The sequence below is a fragment of the Sorex fumeus genome, unplaced genomic scaffold, assembly GCF_029834395.1.
Source record: "Sorex fumeus unplaced genomic scaffold, SorFum_2.1 ptg000036l, whole genome shotgun sequence".
NCBI lineage: Eukaryota > Metazoa > Chordata > Mammalia > Eulipotyphla > Soricidae > Sorex > Sorex fumeus.
In genome coordinates this window covers 501839-522018 of record NW_026606093.1, presented here as the reverse complement: position 1 = coordinate 522018, position 20180 = coordinate 501839, and the positions used below count along the sequence as shown (strand labels likewise).

Below are 20180 nucleotides of genomic sequence, written 5' to 3'. Positions count from 1 at the left end.
AAGCTTCTAGTGTCGGGGCTGGAACGATAGTACAGCGGGGAGGGCATTTGCCTTGCATGCAGCCAACCTGGGTTCAAATCCCAGCATCCCATATGGTCCCCTGAGCACCGCCAGGAGTAAATCCTGACTGCACAGCCAGGAGTAAGCCCCGTGCCTCTCCGGGTGAAAAAATTAACAATAAAAAGATAACACCGTGGAGGTGTGCAGACTGGGGGCGGGGTGCAGAGGGAGACCTCCCAGAGAGCCTGGCCCAGAGTGAGCATAACATCCCCAAAGACCCCGAAGGATGGCTCCGCCAGGTCTGGGGTGCAGCCTCACACTTGAGTCTAAGCCACCCTGGTCAGGATGTCCAAAGAGTCCTCAGAAAAGAACCGGAAACTCTGCATTGGAGCAGACCACAGAGGATGATGCAGGGGAAGGAAAGCATTAGGGGGCCTCTTTCGAACTGCTCAGGGGCCCAGGTGACGGTTCAGAGCGGGAACTGTGTCTGCCTGCGGACAGCTAAGCCGGCTCCTGCCCGGCCCTGCCCAGCCCCGAGCACCCAAACAAAACATTCATGTTTCAAAACGGCGTATTACTACAGAGACACCTCTAACAACTCCCACCCGACGAGGCTCCAGGGATAGGCTCTGCACTCAGGAATTATTCTGGTGGTGCTTTGGGGACCATATGGGATGCCGGGGATTGAACCTGGGTCAGCTGCGTGCAAGGCAAATGCCCTCCCAACTTATATTGCTCCAGCCCTTGTAATTCCTCTTTAAAAGCCCCTAGGGTCATATCTGGTGGTGTGTGGGTCCCACCTATCCTGAACTCGGGGCTCCCCAGGTGATGCTGGGGCTCTAGCCCTCTAAGCTATATCCCCAGCACCCATAATTCTGTATTAAAAAAATTTTTTTTGAAGTTAACCACAGGGGCCGATGGCACAGCGGGTAGGGCGTTTGCCTTGCACATGGCCTACCCAGGTTAGATTCCTCCGTCCTTCTCGGAGAGCCCGGCAAGCTACCGAGAGTATCCTGCCCGCACCGCAGAGCCTGGCAAGCTCCCTGTGGCATATTCGATGTGCCAAAAACAGTAACAACAAGTCTCAGAATAGAGACGTTACTGGTGCCCGTTCCAGCAAATCAATGAACAATGGGAGGACAGTGCTACAGTGCTAACAACAGAGGCCAGAGCGATAGTGACCAATGCCAGGCTACTAGAATGCCAGGAGTAACTCTGAGCATCGCCAGATGTGTCACTCACACACACACACACACACACACACACACACGTTAACAACACATGTCTACCCTGCATGCTCTGCTCTGCTGTAACTGGGAGTGGGGTAAACCTTTGCATTATCAGCCGAGTTCTACTCTTTGCAGTGGAGTTCACAGGGCCGTTCAGCCCCCAGGGCCATTTGCGAGGGCCCAGCGCTAAACCCACTGATACTACATACACACATTTTTACTCAGTCCCGCCTGCATGAGCAACACCATGCACAGTATTTTTCGAGCTGGTCTTTACAAAGTAGAGACATTTCCACACACTGACTTGTAAAAGAACAAGTGATGGTCTCCGCATAGCTGAATGTGGAAGCCCCGACTAGTGGTGGGACAGTAACGTGGGCCCTGTAGGAAGCAGGGCTGTACTGAACTCTGGGTCAGGGGTTCAGCAGAACCGTGAGTCAACACAGGACGCCGAGGGCCGGAGTCTGCAAAGTCCCTGAGGGAGTCCCGGCAGGTCTGGTCACGCCAGGCATTTCCTCTCAGCTGCCGACTGACGTGCAGAGGGGCAGTGAGCAGACAGACGGACGAGTCCGTCCCTGCACACAGCGCCCGGCCACGGGCATCCTCTACTCCACGGAGCTGACTGCGGGAGGGCTGTGTGTGTGTGTGTGGTCGGGGGGTCGGACACGAGCAGCAGACTCCGTCCTGTGAGGGCTGGAAGGTCCCTCATATTCACACGAGGAAGCCTCAGAGACGGACCTCTGTGAGGGCTCCGGGGCCCTTGGCAAACTCCACCCGGGCGGGGCGAGCCCCCCAGCACCTTGAGCCCAATCTATCTGCTCACATGACACACGCCAGGGTGCCCAAGTTCTGGGGTCCCTCAAGCAGAATACCCGGAGTAAGGGCCACTGCGAGCAGCTCAGGTGAGCAGAGCCGTGGCTACCCCCGCCGGGATGCCAGCTCGGGGGCCGTCGTGGCTCAGGGCGGGAGAGAAGATGTGAATGCAGCATCCACGGGGGGATGTGGGGCCCTTGGTTCCGACCTGTGTTGGGTCTGCCTGTTGGGATGGCCCCACCCCGCCCGCACAGGGCCAGGAGCGACCCTGGGTGTGACTAAGACAGCCCCTACCCTCAGCTGGGGTGACCAAGCCACTTCCTCAACGCTTCCGCACTGCTGACTGGGAATAGAAGGAGCAGAGAGGCCGCTCCCAGACATGCAATGACTTGCATGGAAGGTGAACCCCGAGTCCTCTCACCACACAGGGCCGGGCAGGCCCCTGTCCTGTCACCACACATGGCATGCAAGCCCCTCCCTGCTCCATGACTGGAGTGGGGAGAGACCATCGGGGGAGCCCAGGAATGTTCTGGATTCCACAGGCCGAAGCCCAGGGATGTGAGCAAACCCACGGGGAGCTGGGTGACAGCAGCCCAGAAACCAAGCGAGCCACAGGTTCTTTCTCTTAAGGTGCTGCTGAGACCAACATGCTGAGGGAAAGGGGGCCTGGAAATCTGGTGATGCACCTGCGTTCTCGAAAGGTCAAGTCTTGAGACCAACAGCAGCAGTACCACAAATCAACTCACACGCCCAAGAATGCAGGGAAATGCGATCGCGTCTCAAACACACCTGCACAAGCTTCCAATGGCAGAGGGCGCAGAGGGCGCAGACAGGCACCAGGAGCGCTGGGGCCATGCACGGGTTCAAGCTGACTCCCTGGCTTGGCTTCACACCAGGCGGGGCTTGGAGGACCATATGGGGTGCCAGGGAACGAACCCGGGTCGGCCAGGGGCAAGGCAAGTGCCCTACCCACCTTACTATCTCTCTGGCCCTGGTACGCCGTTTTTAGAGGACATTATCAAGCTGATGTGTTTCCCCCTTGCATCTTCCCCTTCATTCCGGTATTTATTTTCCCTTTCCCTCCCTTTCTCGCTGAGGCTGAGGGTCGCACACTCTAGGTGGTGGTTACCCACTTGGGGGGGGGGGGTCTCACTCGGCCTGCCAGAGCTCCAGCCATGCCCACTTTTCCCTATTTCCAGTGAAAAGTACGTCATAGGAAAAGCATCTGGTTGAAAACTTACATAAATCAATGCTTTTGGGTCCAGAGATTGTCTTAAGGGACTAAGCATGGAGAAACCTCACCGCACAGAAGAAAGAGCCAGAGTTCTGGCCCGGGTGCCCCTAAGAGCCAAGCTGACACTTTGAAAGAGAAATATTTCAGAAGTGCTCCCTGACATAAAGATAGTAAAGAAAACATATAAAATCATATTTGCAAACAAAAAACCACCTTTCAGAAAAAGACAACATTTAAAAAAGAAAAACTCTGGGGGGCCAGATAGTTCAGTGCGAAGGTGCTTCCCTGATATCAAAGAGTCAAATATGGACCCCTGAGGACCCCCAAGAGTAATCCCTGAGCATCACCAGGTGAGGCCCCAAGCAAAAACCAAAGCAAAGCAAACAAATAAACATGTGCTGAAAATAACCAGTAGGAAACAGGCTGGGACGGGCGTGTGGGAGAAACAGAATTTCCCGCACACCCTGCACCCAGCCCTGAGGTCACACTGCAGAACCTCAAGAGTTTGAATGAAAAATGTAGGCAATTGTATTTCTAGAAAATGAGAATGTAAGATTAGAGGCTTCAGGTCTTGCCAAGACTCAATCAAGGGGAAAGGCGGGTCACGAAAACAAAATCCCTCACAAACCTGTTTCTTCTGCAGGCCCGTGGGCAGCGGCTGCGCTCCTCGAAGTGGGGGCCCGGGAGAATGCGCAGAACTTCCTCGATTCTGCGCCAACCAGGCCGGGAGAGCAGCTGGGCCAGCCGCATGCTGAGGGGGGCATAGCCGAGATGTCCGTGGGGTTCTGCAGAGGATTCGAGAGGGACACCTGGAGTCAAGCAACTCCTCTCTGCCTAATGGGCCATGGGATCTTTTTTTTTTTTTCTGGTGGAGGCCATACCCTGCGGTGCTCAGGGCTCCCTCCTGGTGCTGCACTCAGGGATCACAACCTGGGTTGGCCGCATTAAAGGCAAATGTCCTCCACGCTGCCGTCCTGGATTTGACTTTGGGGAGGAACACAGTGTGCTCCAGCCTACCCCGCTGAGCCCTGCCATCTCCACCCTCTACCCAATTCCCAATCTCTCTCTTCTCTCCTTCTCTCTCTTCCCCCCACCCCCACCCCTACAGCTTTATGGATCAGACCTGGTGGTGCAGAGCTGACGCATGGCTCTGCCCTCACCTCTCCTGGCCCTGAGTCCTTCTGTCTCAAACCAATCTCAGAAAGCTGCTTGGTGTCCCTGTGTGCTGGAAGGTGCCAGTGCCCGGCAGCCCGTGCAGAGGGCAGGGGCATGGCCAAACCCCAGCACCGCTGGGTCTGAACATTCAACGGTCTGCCCGGGAAAGATTGCATCCGACCCCCACAGAAGAAAAACTGTTCATCGATTTGGTGAGAAACTTCTCCTATGGAAACTTGGCCCACTGGGGGGAGGGAATGTGGAGAGCTCTAAGCCCAGCCAAGCTACTCTCAGGCATTCTTCCAGGGGCCGAGGCCCCAGGGCACAGCCACGCCCAAATCTCCCAAGGGTGAGAGTGACAGCCCCTAGCATCACAGTGACCCCCAGTCTGAAACCCCCCCTCTCTCACAGTGACTCTGAGTCCAGCAGCCCCAACTGCCCACGGTGAGTCAGTTGTGTTGGTCCCCAATCCTCTTACTTGAGGCTGGCCTTTTCGCTGACCAGAGGCTTCCTTGAGCCCAGACCAGCCTCCCCCGCCCTGAGGCCTAAGTGGACAAGGGCCCCCGCTTCCCACCCCCAGCCCCCATCTTCAAAAAGTGTCCCCCAACAAGCCCCACTCAGTCCTGGCTTCTGCAAGGGCAGCGCCTTCCCACCAGCAGGACGCCACACCACTGGGGAAATGTGTGTGTATGTCTATGTACGTGTCTGTGTGTGTATGTTGGCGCGCGTGCATGTGCGTGAAGGCTCGGCTCGCCTATTAGATGGCGTGCATGTGACTGCGTGTGCTCGAAGACTCCGCTCACCTGCTCATTCACATCGTCCATCCAGAGGCGCAGGGTCTTCCGGATGGTGGGGTAGCTGTTCCTGCCCCCCTGCTGGGGCCGCAGCAGCCCGGCCTTCTCCAGGTTCTGTAACGTCAGGATGTGCTCGTAGCCGTATGTCTGCAAGAGAAGTTGGGGAGCCTGCTAGATCTCCCACTTCCGAAGAGGGAGCGAACATTTTCACTCTCATTTTGATACTACTGTTTTCAGTCATACCTGGCAGCATGCAAGATGAGTGCCTTACCCCTTTCTAGCTCTTGGTTTGTTTTTGTTTTTTTTTCTTTTCGGGTCACACCCGGCGATGCTCAGGGGTTACTCCTGGCTTTGCACTCAGGAATCACTCCTGGCGGTGCTCGGGAAACCATATGGGATGCTGGGAATCGAACCAGGGTCGGCTGCGTGCAAGGCAAACGCCCTACCCGCTCTGCTATTGCTCCAGCCCCTTTCGAGCTCTTTGGACCCCACATTTTCACTTTAAAGCCAGAATACATGGGCCCAACGTAAGGAAGATAGATGACAGTGTACTCAAATGACTGAGTAGGAAAAGGAGGCCAACCACACCTCCTGCCGTGCTATTTTCCAGATGTCTCCTTTGTTTTGTTTGCTTTTGCCCCCCCACTTCCTGTGCTCAGGGATCAGTGCTGGTGGGGCTCAGGGGACCCATATGGGTGCTGGGGATCGAGCCTAGGTGGGCCACGTGCAAGGCCAACTGCCTTTTTAAAAAATTTCGCCCTTGGCAAATGAGTCACTTAGAAACACTGACCTGGAGAATTTCTCTTTTGTAATAATCCAGAACCTTCTGCTTGACCCCACTGTTGCACACCGACTGCAGGCAAATGAGCCTGAGCACCTTGATGAGCGGATGCTTCTGGGCGATGCAGTCCTCCATGTAACTGTTGACCTCGAGTCGTGGCAGATTCATGCGTGAGAGCTGGGTCTGGGCCTGCAGGCCTGGGAGTTCCCGGGCCCCTGAGAGGCCCAATCAAGGAGAGGCCCAATCAAGGAGAGGCTGGCTCACGCTCCTGCCCACACTCCCTGGACAACCTAAGCTCCAGGGGCTGCGGGCGGGTGCAACTGTCCCACTTGTCAGCGACACCTGAGCAGCATCAGTAAAGTAGCAGGGACTGTAGGGAATTTGGGCGCTTGCTTGCTGCAAGTGAGAATGCGGGATTTATTGACGGGCAGACAGGAAAAGCGATCATATAACCCACGCTCTTATATTATCCGTGATGGGCTTCAATAGTCTTGGGCTTCAGGGCTGGGTCTTGTTTCTCTGAGGACAGCGAACAGCAATGGAACACATGCACACACACATGCAATGGAACACACACACACACACACACACACACACACACACACACACACACACACACACACACACCACCCCCGGTCAATAGAAACCTATCCCTTGGCAGAATCTCTTTCCGCACATTTTGCTCTGCCCTGGCAGGTATTTAGGCCAGACACAGAAATCAAAGTGATTCCTTTCCTACCTCGAGTTCTGTTTGCCAATCTGGTTAACTATCGGCTAAAACGGTTTTATTGTTCACGTACCTTATCAGTGTCTATTCCGGACATAAACTCCTGCTCCACGGTTAACTGATCAAAGAAGTCTTCAGACGCTGAAACATAATTAACGCACGAGCATTTCAGAAGTGGGAGAAATGCTCATTTCTCCCAGAGGCATGCAAAGTAGCAAGCAAGCACCAAGTTTAAGTCATCACCGGGAAGGCACCTTCCAGAACAGTGAGACTGAAGGCCTGTGCCCCGAGGTGCGCCTAGACACAGAGCCCCGGGGCCTGGGCCCTAGCAGCTCCCCATTCACACTAATTAAAGCAATTTCCCAAGGGCATTTTACTTTGGTTCGTTTGGGGGCCACCCCCGGTGGTGCTCAGGGATCACTCCTGGCAGGCTTCGGAGACCATATGGACTCCGGGATCCAACCCGGGCCGGCTGTGTGCCAGGCACTGCAGTACCGCTGCAACTCCAGCTCCTTGCAACATCCGACTGAAACCAACCTCAGCAAGTAGTGCCAGGTCTGGCGAAGCAGTGCTGGCGCCACCCGGAGCCTGGGAGAGCCCTGCTGCACCACCCGACCCCGCAGAACCCAACAGTCACACTCGGAACATTTCTGCGAGGACACAGCGGCTAGCACAGGGAACAATGCACAAGTGAAACAGTAGCCGGGGCCCCCAGAAGTAGCAGGGAGCCAGTGACACACCCTGAGCCTGAGCCCGGGACAGGGCACTCACTCGTCACGTCCTGGATGAGCTCGGCGATGGAGGTGTGGTTGGCCAGGGAGCCCCGCGCCGCCTGCATGTGAGGTAGCTGGGAGACGAACTGCTTGATCTCGCCCACCGTCTTGGCGTTGTGCCTTTCCTGAGGGAGGGGAGAAGGTCACGACAGTACTGGGGACAGCACTCAGGGCCACACACACACACACACACACACAGGGCGTGCCCCAGTCACAGCCACAGCAGTGCTGGGAAGGTACCCAAGGCCACACACACACACACACACACACACACACACACACACACACACACTGTGCCTCAGCCGCAGCCCTGGCTGCCAAGAGTGCATTTCTAAGAGTTTAGGTCTTTGGGTTGCCCAGGGCATGTTTGAATCACGTGCAAGGCAGTGCCCCGGGCTTTCTCCTGGCCTGGAGCTCAAGGATCACTCCTGGCCTGCACTGGGACCACATGGAATGCTGGGGAGTGAACCCAGGTCAGCTGCATGCAAGGTAAGCGCCTGGCCTGTTGTGCTATCCCTCCGGCTCCCCCAAATTAATTTTTAGTGTGAGAAACGGACACAAAACGAATTAGGCTATAACCAGATCCCACAGCCACACGAAAATAGAAAAGGCAGGTTGGTGGGTCCAGGGACTCCGACAGCCACTTCCTGCAGCACTGGGAGACCATGTGGACAGGGAGGGAGCCCAGGTCCCACGCAGGCCACACCTGACACTGCATGGTCCCTGCCAGGGATGTGGAGCTCAGCAAACTGCCTTGAAGCCACAAAAGCTAACGCTCGTATAGCCTGAGACCTCAACAACAGCAAATCAAGTGTAAAACGTTTCCTGGGTCCAAGCTATACAGTGGGGGAGGCGCTTGCTCAGTGCCCGGCCTCCCCACAGAACCCCGTGGCCTGCCAGGAGCCAGCCCTGAGCACTGGCAGCGGGAAAGGAGGGAACTGGACACCACGGCGAGCTCGGAGCTGGCACAGTGAATGCCCGACACTTCTTATCCATAGCTTTATAAGTCACGGTGAGGAAATAAAAAATTGAGGAACAAAACCCAAGTGAGACAAAAGCAGCTTCAGAAATACAACAACCATGGGGTCAGAGTGACAGAACAGTGGCGAGGTGCTCGCCTTGCATGCGGCCAGCCTGGGTTCGATCCCCAGCATCCCATGGGGTTGCCTCAGCCCACCAGAAGTGATCCCTGAGCACAGAGCCAGGATTTAGCCCTGAGCACCTCTGGGTGTGCCTCCCCTCAAAAACAAAATCCAAAGAAATACAAATACTGATATAGTGGAGATAACTCCTAAAAAAGATGAAATCAGGAAATCCATCCTTCAAGGGAAAAAGTGATTTTTAAAAACTTCTCCAGAGTTAAAAAATTCAGCTTCTATCATTTTACTGATTCAGGTTTCAAAAGTGAGCTGAACCCAGAATAAAGAGCAGCAGGAGGGCGCGAGGCGCTAAGGAAGCTGGGGGCCGGGGACTGTGCTCTCAGTATCACCCGCCGTCCCAGCCTGCTCGGGCTGATCCCGGATTCCCTAGATGCAGGAGCTTGCGGAGATGCCACCACCGCCAGCGGCTGGGAGGAAGGAGGGAGGGACAGGGAGTGCGGACGGTGACTGGCAAAGGACCTGATACCAGGAAAGGGCCTGGCACCACCTTTCACCAGGCGCCTGCAGCCCGCCTGCCACCTGGCCCCAGGCCCCAGTCACCTCGAAGGCGGCCGAGATGACCTTGGCCTTCTTGCTGAGCACGGCGCCCACGGCGTTGAAGTTGCAGTCTCGGATCTCGACGTAGAGCTCCTCAGCTGAGTTCAGCGGCAGCTTCTTGGCCTCTGTGGGCAGGTCCTGCCCGTCACCCTGCCTCTTCGGGGCGAATTTCTCGGGCGGCAGCTTTACATGACCTGCACGGGAGGGGACACCCCAAGTGAGACTCCAGAGACTTCCTTTCAGGGGAGAGCACTGGGCTTTGAGTCACTAGCTGCGCACGAGCGCAGGACGCTCACGCTTTTCACGCACGGCTTCCCTGGCCTGGCCCGTGGGCCGCCTTCTGCCACTGCCAGCCCGAACCGAACTCAGGATGGGGCCACCCGAGGAAACATGCCCCAGGGCGGCCCAATGTCTGTCCTGCTGGCGTGTGCAAGTGCATGCAGTCTACACCGACATCTCAACAAGCCAAGAGGAGCCCAGGATGGGGCTGGAGTGATAGCACAGCAAGGAGGGTGTTTGCCTTGCACTGGGAAGACCCTGGTTCGATTCCCAACATCCCATATGGCCCCCTGAGCACCGCCAGGAGTAACTCCTGAGTGCAGCGCCAGGAGTAACCCCTGTGCATTGCCAAGTGTGACCCCTGTCACTGTCCTCCCATTGTTCATCGATTTTGCTCAAGCGGGCCCAGTAACGTCTCCATTTTGAGACTTGTTACTGTGTTTGGCATATCGAACTCGTCACGGGTAGCTTGCCAGGCTTTGCCGTGCGGGCAAGATACTCTTCGAAAAAGAAAAAGAAAAACAAGATCCCAGGAATCACCTCAGCATGGAAGTGTGCATGAGGGCGGGAGACAGCTCCGACGGCTTCTTTCCTTTCCTTTTCCTTTCTCTGATTTTTGGGCCACACCTGTTAGTGCTCAAGGCTTATTCCAGGCTCTGTGCTCTGGGCTTATTCTTGGCAGTGACTGGGGGAACCATATGCGGTCCTGGGGACCAAGCTCACCCTAATTGCTGCACTGCCTCTAGCTCCAAGTTGGTTCCTTTTAAAAAAACATCTCCTCCAGTTTCAACAGAAATCCCGACGTGTCTACACACCATCAGCTCCCCTGCTGTGGGTCCAGAGAGACGGGTCATCGGGGGCAGCTCACGCTCAAGTCCAGCTGTCTTCCTCTGAGCACTGCCCCGTGTGGGCCCTGAGCACTGTGGGGTGGGTGCTGAGAATCATAAAGCAACAACAAGAACTCCTGCACCGGAAAATGTGGGGAGAGAAAGGGACCGACGGAAGAAAAACACTTCTCGGATGCTTTCCAAATCCTAAGCCGCTCCGAACAGCCCGGGCGCCAGCGTCTGGAGACAGCACGCCACGGTGGCCGTGGGACCCGGGGCCTGAGCACATGCTGAGATACACGAGGTCGGCAAGACCTCGCATTCCAGCTCAAAGCTGAGGGGCAGCCGCTGGCCCAGGCAGCCTGCACGCAGCTCCTGCACGGGCCTGCCATCGCCCTCGGTCCAGCCACGGGCGCAGAGCTGGGGGGTTATGGGGAAGCCCAATTTCCCCTTGTTTTTCAGATTTCTCTTAACGGTTTCTTTTGGTGGGGGGGGGGTTACACCCAGCGATGCACAGGAATTACTCCTGGCTCTGCACTCAGGAATTACTCCTGGCGGTGCTCAGGGGACCATATGGGATGCTGGGAATCGAACCCGGGCTGAGCCGCATGCAAGGCAAACGCCCTACCCGCTGTGCTATCACTCCAGCCCTCTCCCTTAATTAAATGTTTGATCAGCAGGAAGTGTGTGATGTGAAGAGACTGTGAGTTCCCGAAACTCCTTCCTCCCGGAGGCACCCCTCGAGCCCCATCTCTCACACCTCCGCACCCCCAACCCCTCTGCCAGATCCCCCAAGAGACTTGCAGAAGCACCAGGAGGTGGGGACCCCTCGCCGGGGTGCTCCTGTGCCAGTGACAGCTCGGAGCAGGAATCTGGGGAGGGGCTGTGTGTGTGGCATCACCCCCCAGCTGCTGCCAGGCACAGCCCCAGTGGCCCCAGGGCCACGGACTGGCCCCACAGAGCAGAAAATCACCGAGATCAGCCCCACAGTCCCTTGGGCACTGCTTACGAGTGTCCCCACAGAAGGAAACAACTTAAGAAGTTATCCTTCGGAACAACTGGTAAAAAACAAAACGGAAACACCTCCATAATTATTAAAGAGCAGGGAAACACTTTGTTGTGTGGAAATGCCTCCACGTGTGGTCCTGTTCTGCTTCCGTGGCCGCTGTCACTGAGCCATGCATTCACCACTGCAGTGACATACACACTAACACACATGAACACACACACACACACACACACGCCATCGCAATTCACTCTGCGATAACCAGCTTGGCACACTGGACAGACAGCACTGTCCGGACTCGGCCAGCACTCAGCAGCTGCAGGGCTCTGTGTCCCCAGAGAGACCCCATGCAGTTAGCTGCATCCCCGTCCTTTCAGACCGGGGCTCTATCCCCAGGGCTGTTCCCGGCCAGCGCCACTCCTAAAGGCGCTGGAGTTACCCCTCTTGCGGCCTGGGGCTCCCTGTTCTGAAGAAAAGACACGAATCAGACTGTGGGAAACTTCTCGGACTGTATCCCAGCAGGAGCTACTCCTGGCTCAGTGCTCACCGGACAAGGCAGGAGCGCAGATGGAACTCAGCGCTGCCTGTGCGCCTGGCACTAGCCCCGTGAGCTTTCCTAGCCCCCACTCAGATCTGAAGTGCTACAGAATCTAACATCCGGGGCCAAACCCCTCTGACCTCGGACCCAGGCACCCCTCAGAAACGCTCTATTCCTCACGCCTCCCTGGACGGCCCCGAGCAGCGGGGCTGCACACCGCATGGCCCTCTGCACAAGGCCTTCGCCTCAGTTTCCCCGATGGTGTCCTGGCTCGAGCTCGCTTTAACCTTGGGCTGAAAGTCAGTGCCTGACATTTTCAAGTATTCTGACTTACACACAAAGGCCGCACCTTCGAAAACAGACACTTTTGAGATTGATTTTACTCAGCTAACCTATTAGTAACTGATGTCACTTCACTTACTGTTCTGGATGCCATAAATTTCATCGATGAGTCCCTCGTATGTCAGCTGAGTCGCAAGGGGCGTTAATAAATCCACATTTCGATCAAGCAACAAGAGGTTATCAAGAAGAGGAAATATGGAATTCTGGCTTCCTGCATATTGGCCACTTGCTGGAAACAAAGTACAGAACCAGGCAGAGCCTTTTTAGCAATGGGCGGATTTTAAAATGAAGCTAAAAAAGAGTCCAGCAATCCAAAATTTAAAAATAAGACGGAAAAAATCAAACAATAAAATAAAACAAGACAGGCCTGAGACAGTATGGTGGGTAGGATGCTTGCCTTGCAGGTGGCTGACCCAGGTTCAATTCCTGGCACCACATACGATCCCTCAAACCCTGCCAGGAGTGAGCCCCGAGCACTGCTGGGTATGGAGAGGGTGGGAGGAGGGAGAGTGCGAGAGAGGGAGGGAGAGTAGGGATGGAAAAGAAAAGATAAAGAACAGAAAAGAGAAAAGGAAAGAGGGCTGGGAGACAGCAGAGGGGCCAGGGGTCACGCCTTGCGCGCAGACAGCCTCAGTTTGGTGGCCCGAGCACAGAGCCAAGAGCACTGCGAGGTGGAGCCCCAATCCCCACCCGCAGGAGAGAGGCCCCCCTCCCCGCCCCGGCTCACCCTGGCGCACTCGCCCTTGCCGAAGATCTGGGGGATGGTCCCGTACAGGGCCTGCAGCGTCATCAGGCCCTTGGCCGCGTGGTACAGGCTCGTCTGGTCGCTGTCCAGGTAGCACTCCTGTGGGAGAGGGCCGGGCGCGTGGGCACAGGCTCTGCGAGTCAGCACCGAGGCTCCAAGGCAGCTGACTCTACTGGCGGCGAGTATCGCTGGGCGGGCGAGGAAAGGCTGGCATCCGCATGCCCGCGTGACCACACGGCAGAATACTCTGGGCTTGCAGAAGGGCAGGCAGCCTCTCCCACATACAGCAGCGAGTGTCACAGGGGACAGGAGCAGGGCAGCCACGGTCTCAGAGAAGGGCCACAAGGTCCATTTAACACACAGACAAAAAGAAACATCTTTGGCCCAGAAAGAGGAAAGAGCACGCACGCGCCCCCAGCCGGGCGGTTCACCAGGGCTGACAGAGCACACACGGTCCCCAGCGGGGCCTCAAGATCACTCCTGCGCCTCAATCCCTTCATCCAGCAAGTGCAGAGAGCAGAGGAGGGAAACCACGCAACGCGCTTCACCTGCACTCCACCTGATGCGGCGGCACTGCTGGTGCCCATCGCGGGACTCTCTTTATTTTTTTTCTTTTTGGGTCACACCTGGCAATGCACAGGGGTTACTCCTGGCTCATGCACTCAGGGACTACTCCTAGTGGTGCTCGGGGGACCATATGGGATGCTGGCAATCGAACCCGGGTCGGCCGGGGCAAGGCAAGTGCCCTACCCACCTTACTATCTCTCTGGCCCTGGTACGCCGTTTTTAGAGGACATTATCAAGCTGATGTGTTTCCCCCTTGCATCTTCCCCTTCATTCCGGTACTTTTTTTCCCTTTCCCTCCCTTTCTCGCTGAGGCTGAGGGTCGCACACTCTAGGTGCTGGTTACCCACTTGGGGGGGTCTCACTCGGCCTGCCAGAACTCCAGCCATGCCCAATTTTCCCTATTTACAGTGAATAATATGTCATAGGAAAAACATCTGGTTGAATGTGTAAACACACAAAAAATAAAAGGGCCGGCGGTCTATCTCTCCCACAGCCCATGTTCGGTGGTCTCAGGCCGTTTCCCCACTCCGGGGAGGTGGATGGCGTTGGTCAGGTGAAGGAAGGAAACGAGGGCCAGGCTGGTTGGTCTTAGCAGCAGTTTATTACAGGGAAGAGATGTATGTCATGGAGGCCCCAGGATCTCTCAAGCATGTGCTCCTTTGTTCTCTCAGCTTCTGTCCTCAGCCCCATCTTCCCAGGTTCTCTGATGCACATGTCCCCCCAGAGAGCCCTGAAATCTCCCTTATATAGATCACAGTACCTCTAAAGGGCGCAATATAGTGATGTCATCAAAAGGAGTTACAGAAAGAACATTGAGGCAGCAAACCATACATAGTTTCTTTACATCCACATTGTTTCAGGAATCCTGGCCTCACCTTTTACAAGCTACAAGCACTTGGATTAGCACAACAAAGACCAGTCCCTAGAGCTTGGAATCTACATCAGCCTGCCTAGAGCCAGGCATCTACATCCCAAAGATCAGGCCTGGCTTAGCACCTGGCATCTGCATACCTAAGGCCAGCTAGGTTCCTGTGAGATAAGGGAAACTGCCTCAATATACTGAAATCATTTACTGAAGGCTGTTTGAAGGGGAGAAAGTTCAGTCTAATCCAAGCTAGTCAGGACACACAGGAAAACTGCTTCTAGGACCTGTTTCTCCTCTCCTTGTCCAACCAACATATAAGCATACATAATATTAATCATTTCGTATGGACACAGTAAGAAATACTGTGAGCTTATAGAATTGCTCTCCTAGGGCCATCTCGATCTCAGACTGCAGTGCTCAGGCCAGATATCTTTCCTATTCCTAGCAGCAGGGTCCTAGTCTCGTCGTTACTTTTGGATCATGACAGCATTTGCCTATGATCAAACTCTTAACTTATAGTTAAGAACCGTGGCACCTTGGCCTGGCCCATCGCGATGCCAGGGTAGCACATAACTTACTGGCTTGCCCTGGTTCCATCCAGTCCCTCCTCGGGACCCTGCCCTTGGGGTACTAGGAAGTGAGGGCAACTGAGGCTTAAGTTGAGAAAGCAGATGCCCGGGAGCGAATAATATCCAAAGCCAATTAAATTCTAAGTTATAAAGCATAATATGAATTAATTGTCTTCCTGTATCTATACAAAAGGACACTGCATTAAAGTAAACTGCTCAAAAGACATAAGGAGAGGAGAAAGGCAATATTAACTTACAGTACAGCTTCAGTGTCTAAGAAGGATGAGACCTTACAAATTGGTTGGGGAAGAGAGCATAGAAGTGGTTACGGACAAAGTAATGGGAGAGACTCGGGAGCACTGTGATGGGTGCAACCTGATAAACCTAAGCTCCGTGTACTCCAACAGTTGAAAACTCACATAAATCAATGCTTTTGGGTCTACAGATTCTCTTAAGGGACTAAACATGGAGAAATCTCACCCCACAGAAGAAAGAGCCAGGGTTCTGGCCCAGGCGCACCTAAGAGCCAAGCTGACACTTTTAAAGAGAATTTTTTCAGAAGTGCTCCCTGTCATAAAGATAGTACACAAAACATATAAAATCATATTTGCAAACAAAAATCCACTTTTCAGAAAAAGACAACATTTAAAAAAGAAAAACTCCGGGGGGCCAGATAGGTAGTTCAGTGCAAAGGTGCTTCCCTGGCATCAAAGAGTCAAATATGGACCCCTGAGGACACCCAAGAGTAATCCCTGAGCATCACCAGGTGAGGCCCCAAGCAAAAACCAAAGCAAAGCAAACAAATAAATATGTGCTGAAAATAACCAGTAGGAAACAGGCTGGGACGGGCGTGTGGGAGAAACAGAATTTCCCGCACACCCTGCACCCAGCCCCGAGGTCACACTGCAGAACCTCAAGAGTTTGAATGAAAAATGTAGGCAATTGTATTTCTAGAAAATGAGAATGTAAGATTAGAGTCTTCAGGTCTTGCCAAGACTCAATCAAGGGGAAAGGCTGTCACGAAAACAAAATCCCTCACAAATGGTTAACTGGAAAAACGCAGTGACAGACTTGACTATTTCTGGCTGGAGCGGCCCTGCCTTCCACTCTCGAAGCTTCCTCCATAGCCACAGTCAAGTCAGGGTGGGACGGGCACAAGGACAAACATCGACCAGCAGCAGAGAAACACCAGAAATAAACACATTTGAGGACAATTGATTTTTGAGAATTCAGTAAGGGCATTAACAATTTTAAGCGAATTCGTTGAAACAGGAGGGTCTCCATAAGCAAGAGGAGCAGCGGCCCGAGAGACAGCACAGGGGAAGGCGCTGGTCTTGCACGCAGCCCACCTGGGTTCTGTCCCTGGCACCACATATGTTCCCCGAGCAAGGGCAGGAGTGATCCTTGAGCACAGAACCAGGAGTAAACCTTGAGCACTGCTGGGTGTGGCCCAACTCCCGTCTCTCCCCAAAAGGAAGAAACTGGAGGCTTCCAGGAATCACTGAAATGCCAGTGTCAGTGTCACCATCACAAACGAGGCAGAAACGAGCGTCAAGTTCAAAGGGCAAACACTGAACTTACTCTGAAGGCGCCCTCCGGCTCCATGGAGAGTAGGTCCCCGTCGAAGGGAAAGAGGTCCAGGCTGTACTCCTCCCTGTGGATGAAGGAGCCAAGGACGCCCAGGTCCTTCAGCCGCTGCTCACACAGCAGGCTACGCCGGGGTACAAACAAGATGTGGAAATCTCTTGTGAGGCCACGTCTCTCTTCACTGCAAGAGAAGGACCGTGCGTTGGCCGAGGCCCCGAGGCGAGGACTGCTCCCCAGGGCCCCACCTGTTCCTGGCACACAGTGGGCTCTACAGAGACGCTTATGAGCTACCCCCCACCACTGACTCGGCCCAAGAGTCTAATTTTCTTGCTCTCTTGATTTTGGTGCTTTTTCTGGAAACCGCTGACCTGTGCTCTGCCAAGGGGCAGTGTTACTTTCTCTTGGGCCATTGATGGGACATGAAAACTCTCAGGGTTGGGGCTGGAGCAACAGCACAGCGGGTAGGGCGTTTGCCTTGCATGCGGCCGACCTGGGTTGGATTCCTAGGTCCCAGCATCCCATATGGTCCCTTGAGCACCACCGGAGGTAATTCCTGAGTACAGAGCCAGGAGTAACCCCTGTGCATTGCCAGGTGTCACCCAAAAAGAGGAAAAAAAAAACACCTCTCAGGGTTATTGCAACGGACATCTGTTTCTTGCAGAAAAAAAATGTTTCTATTTAATCAAGCCATGTCTCTAGGAAAATAAAAGGTTGCTCCACACCGTGCCCGATTTTGCTCAAATACCCCGTATGCTTTTAAGTCCTTAGGGGCCACGTCGATCAAACGTAATGCAGACTGGGCTGGTGCACTTCCTCCATAGACGCTGCAGCATTAAATTTTAATCAGCTTCTCCTGACTTTGCTTATGAAGTTTGAGCATATGGTATTCAGTACTTGAAAAAGAACCGTTAGCTGTTTTTCTTTTTATAAAGAAATTTGGGTCCTTCTACTGAGACAGGCCGGAGCTTTCTACTGTCCTGAGACAGGGGGTTTATGTGGTTTGCCCTGCCTCCCCAAACCCCAATACACAAAGTTTCCCATTCTCTATTTATAGTTTTTGGGCCACCCCGGCAGGTGTTCAGGGATAACTCCTGGCTATGCACTCAGAAGTCACTCCCGGGAGACTTGGGGACCGCACTGGGTTCCGAGGATCTATCCTTGGCTGACTGCAGAGTATCCTGCTCCTGACCCCCCATTCTCCTCCAACACACTCTCACATCTGTCCAAAGATCCACTTCCTAAAGCGCTGGCAAGCAAAGGTGTCCTGATGAGCACTCAAACCACTAGAGGAATGATTCCGTATGGACCCAGCATCAGCTCTGAGATACCTAAGCACATTTTCAGCCATTATATCCATCAGTTCTAGCCGGGGTCTGACGAAAAAATTGATATTCTTGACATCGGCTGCTGGCAAGAGGCTTCCTTTGAGTGTGAACATTTTCTCCACCTCATGTTCCTAGGGGCTGGAGTGATAGCACAGCGGGTAGGGCGTTCGCCTTGCACGCAGCCAACATGGCCGACCCGAGTTCGATTCCTCCGCCCCTCTCGGAGAGCCCGGCAAGCTACCGAGAGTATTCGATATGCCAGACACAGTAACAACAAAGTCTCCAATGGAGACGTTACTGGGCCCGCTCGAGCAAATCGACGATCAACGGGAGGGCCTTTACCTTACCTTACCTTACTATTATATACAGATCTGAAAAAAACTGATGGAAAGTGGGCTTGCCATGGTAATCCTTTGGGCTGGAGCGATAGCACAGCGGGTAGGGCGTTCGCCTTACAAGCGGCCAACATGGCCGACCCGAGTTCGATTCCTCCGCCCCTCTCGGAGAGCCCGGCAAGCTACCGAGAGTATTCGATATGCCAGACACAGTAACAACAAAGTCTCCAATGGAGACGTTACTGGGCCCGCTCGAGCAAATCGACGATCAACGGGAGGGCCTTTACCTTTACCTTTACCTTTACCTTACCATGTTCCTAGGAAAGCACACATACAAATGGTGAACAGAACCCCTAAAACTTACCAGCCGACCCAACCTTGGGCATCACTGCAGGCAGCCAACCTGGGTTGGATTGCTGGCCTCCCACACCGTCCCCAAACACCACCAAGAGTCAATCTTTAGTGCAGAGCCAGGGGTAAGCCTGAGCACTGCCAGGGGTGGCCCAAACAAAACAGACCAACAACAAAAACTCAGGTGTTGTAACACTCCCACTCCAAAGCACAGTATACTTTAGTGTTGAGTCGGAGAGTGCAGGGGTTAAGGTACATGCCTGACACATGACTGCCAGTTTCGCCCCCTGGCACCACAAGGGTCTCAAGCATTGCCATGTGCATCCCAAGAGAGGCCACTGGAGTGGCCTGGGCGAGCCCTGCCACCACAGCGCCAAGCATCATCGAACTGCTAAGAATCACCACCAGGAGGTGCCCTGGGGCAGTGCTCAGGAGACCCGGGGCCAGGGAGAATGTAGAGCAGGGAAGGTGCTTGCTTTGCACTCAGCTGACCCGGGGTTCTATCCCCAGCACCCCATACTGTCCACTGAGCACTGCCAGGAGTGATCCTGAGTGCAAAGCCAGGAGTAAGTCCTGAGCACTGCCTGGCACGAGCCTCCAAATAAAATTCAAAACCACTTTAGTATAAAAATTTAGATTCCCCAAAGCCAGGTGTATAAATTCAGGCTGAAGTAACCAATCCTGTGTCTGAAAAACTTTGAGCCACATGAAGTAACAATCAGAGGACATGCCGCTCCATCAAGGAGAAGAGGGGGGAGCACACCCACCCTTGAAAGGTCCACTGAAGGCTCCTATGCTGCCCGAGCCCCTGAGCTGCGTGTGCCCATGTAGCCGAGCCAATGCGGTGCCCGCAGCTCTCCTTGAGATGGGGACTTTTGTGCTTTCCTGTCTAATCTTGGGATGTGTGTAGGGGCTCTCTCTGCCTTTGGAGAAGCCCACGGTCTCTCTTGAAATGTTTCTCTCTCTCTCCGCTCGTCCCCTTCCTAAAAGTCACCAAATAAAAGGTTTTTTCCTTCAAATAAATAAACAAAAGGTCCACAGAAGATAAAACATTTACCACTCATAACAGCGTCAGTGATTCTAAAAGCCAGACAGCTCTGCACACCAGTTACTCCAGAAGTTGAACATCACATTACTCTTGCTAGAGTCCAGAATGACAGTTTCAAAAAAAAAAAAAAAACTCTTTTACCTTTAGAAGTGTAAGTAAGTAAGTAAGTAAAGGCCCTCCCGCTGATCATCGATTTGCTCGAGCGGGCCCAGTAACGTCTCCATTGGAGACTTTATTGTTACTGTGTCTGGCATATCGAATACTCTCGGTAGCTTGCCGGGCTCTCCGAGAGGGGCGGAGGAATCGAACTCGGGTTGGCCATGTTGGCCGCTTGTAAGGCGAACGCCAAACGGTCCTGTGAGATACTCATCCCAAACTACTGCCTGCGGGAGGGAGAAGCATCCCGTTATTTGAGTGAAAGGAATTTCAATAACGGCCAGCAGCAAACAACAGTCATTTGCAAACTCTGGACAAACAAAGCTTGCAGTGAGCAACAGCTGACACATTCATATTCCGTGGCCTGAAGAAAAACAGCATCAGGGCAAGGGGTGCGACTGGCCACGGACGCACAGTCACTGTCCTCCACAAAGAGT

At 54.1% G+C, this 20180-nt stretch overlaps 1 protein-coding gene across 1 annotated transcript; it reads right to left on the bottom strand.

Annotated features, from left to right (window-relative positions):
- Nucleotides 1-1650: 1650 nt before the first annotated feature.
- Nucleotides 1651-19958, bottom strand: LOC130027097 (vacuolar protein sorting-associated protein 33A-like; the record flags this gene model as incomplete). The annotated part of the gene is given in 15 exon segments (XM_056117753.1): nucleotides 1651-1704; nucleotides 3905-3939; nucleotides 3942-4046; nucleotides 4049-4061; nucleotides 5235-5372; nucleotides 6016-6153; nucleotides 6807-6874; nucleotides 7505-7631; nucleotides 9207-9397; nucleotides 12275-12424; nucleotides 12913-13039; nucleotides 16523-16709; nucleotides 17857-17984; nucleotides 19729-19763; nucleotides 19934-19958. Coding segments are annotated over 15 exon segments (1521 nt in total), but the record flags the coding sequence as incomplete, so codon positions are not given.
- Nucleotides 19959-20180: the final 222 nt, after the last annotated feature.